This window comes from Eleginops maclovinus, chromosome 7 (assembly GCF_036324505.1).
Source record: "Eleginops maclovinus isolate JMC-PN-2008 ecotype Puerto Natales chromosome 7, JC_Emac_rtc_rv5, whole genome shotgun sequence".
NCBI lineage: Eukaryota > Metazoa > Chordata > Actinopteri > Perciformes > Eleginopidae > Eleginops > Eleginops maclovinus.
In genome coordinates, this window is record NC_086355.1 from 12,958,619 (window position 1) to 12,963,293 (window position 4,675).

General features: G+C 35.7%; 1 protein-coding gene across 2 annotated transcripts; it reads left to right on the forward strand.

Moving 5' to 3' along the window:
- Positions 1–503: 503 nt before the first annotated feature.
- On the forward strand, positions 504–4,281 carry LOC134867119 (uncharacterized protein C7orf57 homolog). 2 transcript variants are annotated; one of them, XM_063887461.1, is made up of 8 exons: positions 504–640; positions 901–947; positions 1,133–1,273; positions 1,361–1,457; positions 1,647–1,767; positions 2,084–2,163; positions 3,621–3,718; positions 3,935–4,281. In XM_063887461.1, exons 1-8 carry the CDS (start codon positions 621–623, stop codon positions 3,937–3,939), a joined length of 609 nt encoding a protein of 202 aa, XP_063743531.1. In that variant the 5' UTR covers positions 504–620; the 3' UTR covers positions 3,940–4,281. The 2 variants fall into 2 exon arrangements, with proteins under 2 accessions (XP_063743531.1, XP_063743532.1); XM_063887462.1 differs by having other exon boundaries at positions 1,136–1,273.
- The last annotated feature ends 394 nt before the right edge of the window (positions 4,282–4,675 follow it).

The following is a 4,675-nucleotide window of genomic DNA, read 5'->3' on the forward strand; positions in this document are numbered from 1 at the left end:
TTGTATGCTACCTTGGCCTAGTTCACTTCGGATCCTCTACATTTTTCAAAAGTTAATGTTGTGTTGTGACTCCAGTATATTAATATGCCAGCCTACTTTGTTAAATGTTTTTGGTATAAATAATCTACATTTCAAATACACTTAATAATGACAAGCATTAAGCCACCCAAAGACCATTAAGTAAATCAACTCAATATTTAATACAACAATAAAAAAACCTATGTTATCCTGTAATGATGTGTTCTTCAGTATTTAAAGTCTAGATGCCAAGTAATAATCTCAAATATAATATATATAGCCTAGTTATGTCTTTGCGTTATTATTATTATTATTATTATTATTATTATTATTATTATTATTATTATTATTATTATTATTATATATTTTCCAGCTCATTTATAATATATGTCCCTCGTATTTTGCTTTGTTTTTTATTTTATACATTTCATAACTAACTAACTTGAACTAAACCTGGCTCATTGTCCTCCTACCTGTCATCTCAGAACAGCAGCTGCACTCCAGGCTGTAACGTTAACTGGAGACCGTTACCACGGCAACGCAGTTAGAAGTTTCAAACAGTGTCAGAGCTACTCCGTACAGTTCCTTGCTTTACTTCGACGATGTCCGTGTATGATCAAAAGTAAGTAAAAACAACGCCTGTTTTCTTTTATCAGAAGTGTAATTGCTGTGTTTTAACCTGTTTTCCTGTAGACTCATCCGATTAACACCGCGATGTTAGAATAAAAAGGCTCGGATAAATTGACGGCAGCTAGTGTCAGCTAACCGACGCTAACGTTAATGCAGTTTCTAACGTTAATGACAAATCTCGTTCGTACAAGTTCCGTTAAATGTGCCGGAGATTGACAGTTTAACGTGTTTTTTTCTTTCCATTTTCAATAGAGATCTCTCAGTTCCCATGAGTGACCATCTTGAATCTACATCAACTGGCAAGTAGAAATGATAAAACTGAAAATTAGGGGTAATCTAGTTCATGATGAAATATATGATGTGTTTTCCTATTTTCCTAAATAACTGTGTGTGTGTGTGTGTGTGTGTGTGTGTGTGTGTGTGTGTGTGTGTGTGTGTGTGTGTGTGTGTGTGTGTGTGTGTGTGTGTGTGTGTGTGTGTGTAGCAGAAAATGGCCAGATCTCCCAGATCCCAGGACTGTCCTCTTTCAGCTCTGTTCCTGATGACAGGTTCCGAGGGCGGAGGGCCGGAGTCCTAGACAGTGACTCTGACTATGTCAAGCTTGCTAAACAAGGCGGGCACAAGGGTATCCATCCTGTTGCTTTATATTAAGACACAGTCCCCTGTGCTTAAAACATACTTTTGCATATATTTTGGTCCTTCTTTTCAACAGGACTTTTGTGGCACGAGGCAACAATTACTTCTAAATGTGATTCCTACAAACCTCTGGAATGGTTCGGCACTGCATCAAAAGGGGACGGCATTTCAAGGTACCTGTAGAATTTGTCTTACTGAATATATAATACAATTGCCAGCACTGCTTCATTACTGGTAGTGCTTTAGAGCACTGTAAATAGGAGCAACAATGCAAGCATCCATAAACTGTACATTTTCCACTGTTATCCTCCAATTAAGTGAATGATACATAACATATCTCATTGTTGTGTTTTTTTCAACAGTATAATTAACAGTGAAGAGAAGAAAAACCCTGGAGCCTTTCATCCAGCAGAGCCCCCCTTTGAGACCGACAATATGTCAGCCTGGGAGAGGGATGATAACAGCAGCAATGGAAAAGAGAAGGTAAACAAGGCAATGTCAAAGTCAATTAGAAAATAATTCAGCCACACGTTCCACCACAGTAACAATTAATTGAATCTCTTGGGTTGTTTAATTATGTTATGATCACAAGATTTAAGACAAAATAGAGGGCTCTTCTGTGTTGCTGTGGTTTAAAACACTGTTACTTGATCAGGCAGACCTACTCTGTGGCTCTGCCTTTTCAATGTGTAACAGTCAAATTGAAAGCATAAATAGGGTTAACAAAGATACATATTCTGCCTATATTTACTGTTACAAAATAACTATCAGCACTGTGACTTTGCTTTGTATTCTGCAGAACAACAATGTTCATTACTACCATATGGAGAAGAAGTTGCAGTCACCCAGTCAATATCATGAGAGCAAATTCAAAAGGATGTAAGTTCATGTGTTCACAAGATGGTGCTGTTGTTCTCTTTTACATTCAGGGCAAGAGGCTGATGTCAAAAATGCCACATTTAACAACTAAAATAAAACAGATTTATTAGAGGCCAGTGATCTTACTTTGTCAAACCATATTAGTCCTTTTGAGTGGAAGTTGCTAACAACACTTAAAGGAATACAGTTTTTGAAGTCACTAAAATTCTAAATGGTTCTTTTAATGTCTGTGGAAACAGCAAGCAAAACCTTATTTCTTACATATCAGAACCTGACTATTGAATACAAATAAATTGGAGCCCTCAGTAGGCAATTCCATAGCTTCTCCATTTCTGTAATTTCCTAGTTGTTGGCATTACAACACACATTGTTGGCATTACAACACACATTTATATAGCTGATTTAAAGCTGATTTTAAAAATCTGACAGTATCTAGTCTAAATTTTTTTAAAAACACACCACACTTCCGTGTTGTGATGACTAAGCAGAAATGCTGATGGGCTGGTAGCACACTAAGGTCTAACACAACTGCACACAAAATCCAGACGGACAGGACATTCACCTGTTTGTTTTGGCCACCTGCTCGACTGTGCTTCCCTGTACATGCGAGAAAATGTCATTGACACAAAAAATCAAATAACTTCACATACGCTGCTACAGACACAACACAGTAAATACTGTGGTTATAGTGCATGTATGGTTTTATACTATATGCCAATAAGTCAAAAGATCCACTGCACTCTACAAACCTAGCTAAACATGTTTTATTAGAGAACAATATGGTCTGTTATTTCATCATTGCAGTGCAGTCAACAGCTGCACACAGTATTGTGTGCAAGATATTGACTTAGAGAGTGAAAAGAACAGAGTATAGACATTTCATGAAACAACAGTTACACTGAAAAAAGTGAAACATTGATGTTAATTAAATGTATTATATCAACAGTTTCCACATCACTGTATTAGGTTAGATAAAAGCAATAATATTAAGTTGAATCTATTGTTTTTCATTTCAACTTAATATTATTGCTTTCAATTAACCTAATAAAGTTATGTGCAATGTTTTTTCAGTGTACTGACTCAGTAACAATGATTATTACACACCCTTTTTTCTTCACAGCTTTAAAGATAAGAAGGTTAAAATGAATCGATTCATTTATTGATGATTGCAGTGTTAGTAGTTTGGTGTTACATGATTAAAAAACAGACAATTGTAAAAAACAAAACAAAGAAGTGTTGTTCCTTGGTGGGTGGCCAGAGCATATTATCATTTTAAAGTGTTCAAAGGGTAGCTGTGTGCTGTTCCCTCATGTTAATATAATTGGCACTTTATGGGGATGATGAATAATTACATGATACTTAAAACTACAAAAGAAACTTCCGGTTTGATTTCCATTAAAACCTTTTTTCTCACATTTTTAATCCCATTTGACTTCATTTGTTTGTTGTTCCTACAGAATACATGACAAAAACCCAGCTCCTGTGGACATGTCCAAGCTGTTGAGCTTTGGTTACGCAGAAGACAAGAAGCCAACCGCCAAAACTGATTTGTCAGGTGAGTACATACACAGAGTCTCGGACAGATTGAGTTACTCTCCTCCCGGTCACCATACTTCATTTCAAAATTCCTTTCATCATAATAAAATGAAATGAAGCCAAAAATGTGAACTTTAAGATTCAAGCCGTTAGGACTTAATGATGTGTCCTTAATGATTATTAGCGAATTATGTGATGATGATTATGACTCTCATATACGTATCTCTGTCAACAGATTAGAAGACTGTCAGTGCCGTGGAAACTGATATGCTTGACATCAAATGCTTCTAACAGGAACAGTTGCCCTTCTCTACTCCTTTTTTTATTTATTTATTTCCCACTTCATACCGAGCCACATCAAATGTTTTACTAACTTGCAATTGTTCTGTATAAGAGGTATAAGTCAATTGTGAAAGTGCTTTGTTGAATCAAAGCTAGGACTTTGAAATGTTTTGTGCCAGTTAGTGGTGCCTAAAGTAACTGCATTGTTTAAGTAAAGATGGCACCAGTTATTCTTGTGTTTGGTTTTTGTTGTGTTTCAAAAGGTATATAAAAGGCAGCTTTAAGGAATTAAAGGTTTGATATGACAAATAAATAATTTAACAAAATATTCAACTTTGTTTTTGCCTTTTATACGCCATTCATTACGCTCTGCTGCGTCTACTTTTTAATGAATGCAACACAATAATAAAACAAAACTGCAAATTACATCTCATTTTCTGTGATATAACTAATCAAGTAAATGATACAATACATAATTTTATGCCGTTAATTTTTGCAGGATAAAGGTAAAGCTAAATCTATGTGTCTGTCATTGTTTTGACACACCAGTGTAATGCATGTCTGTGTCAAAGTTCAGTGTCAGAGTTCAGTGTTCTTTGGGAAATCTGTGTGTCATAACACGTTAGTTGTTGACTAGCTTTGGATGAGTTTGTTTTTACTGGCAGACTGACACTTTTCACGTGATGGATCTTGC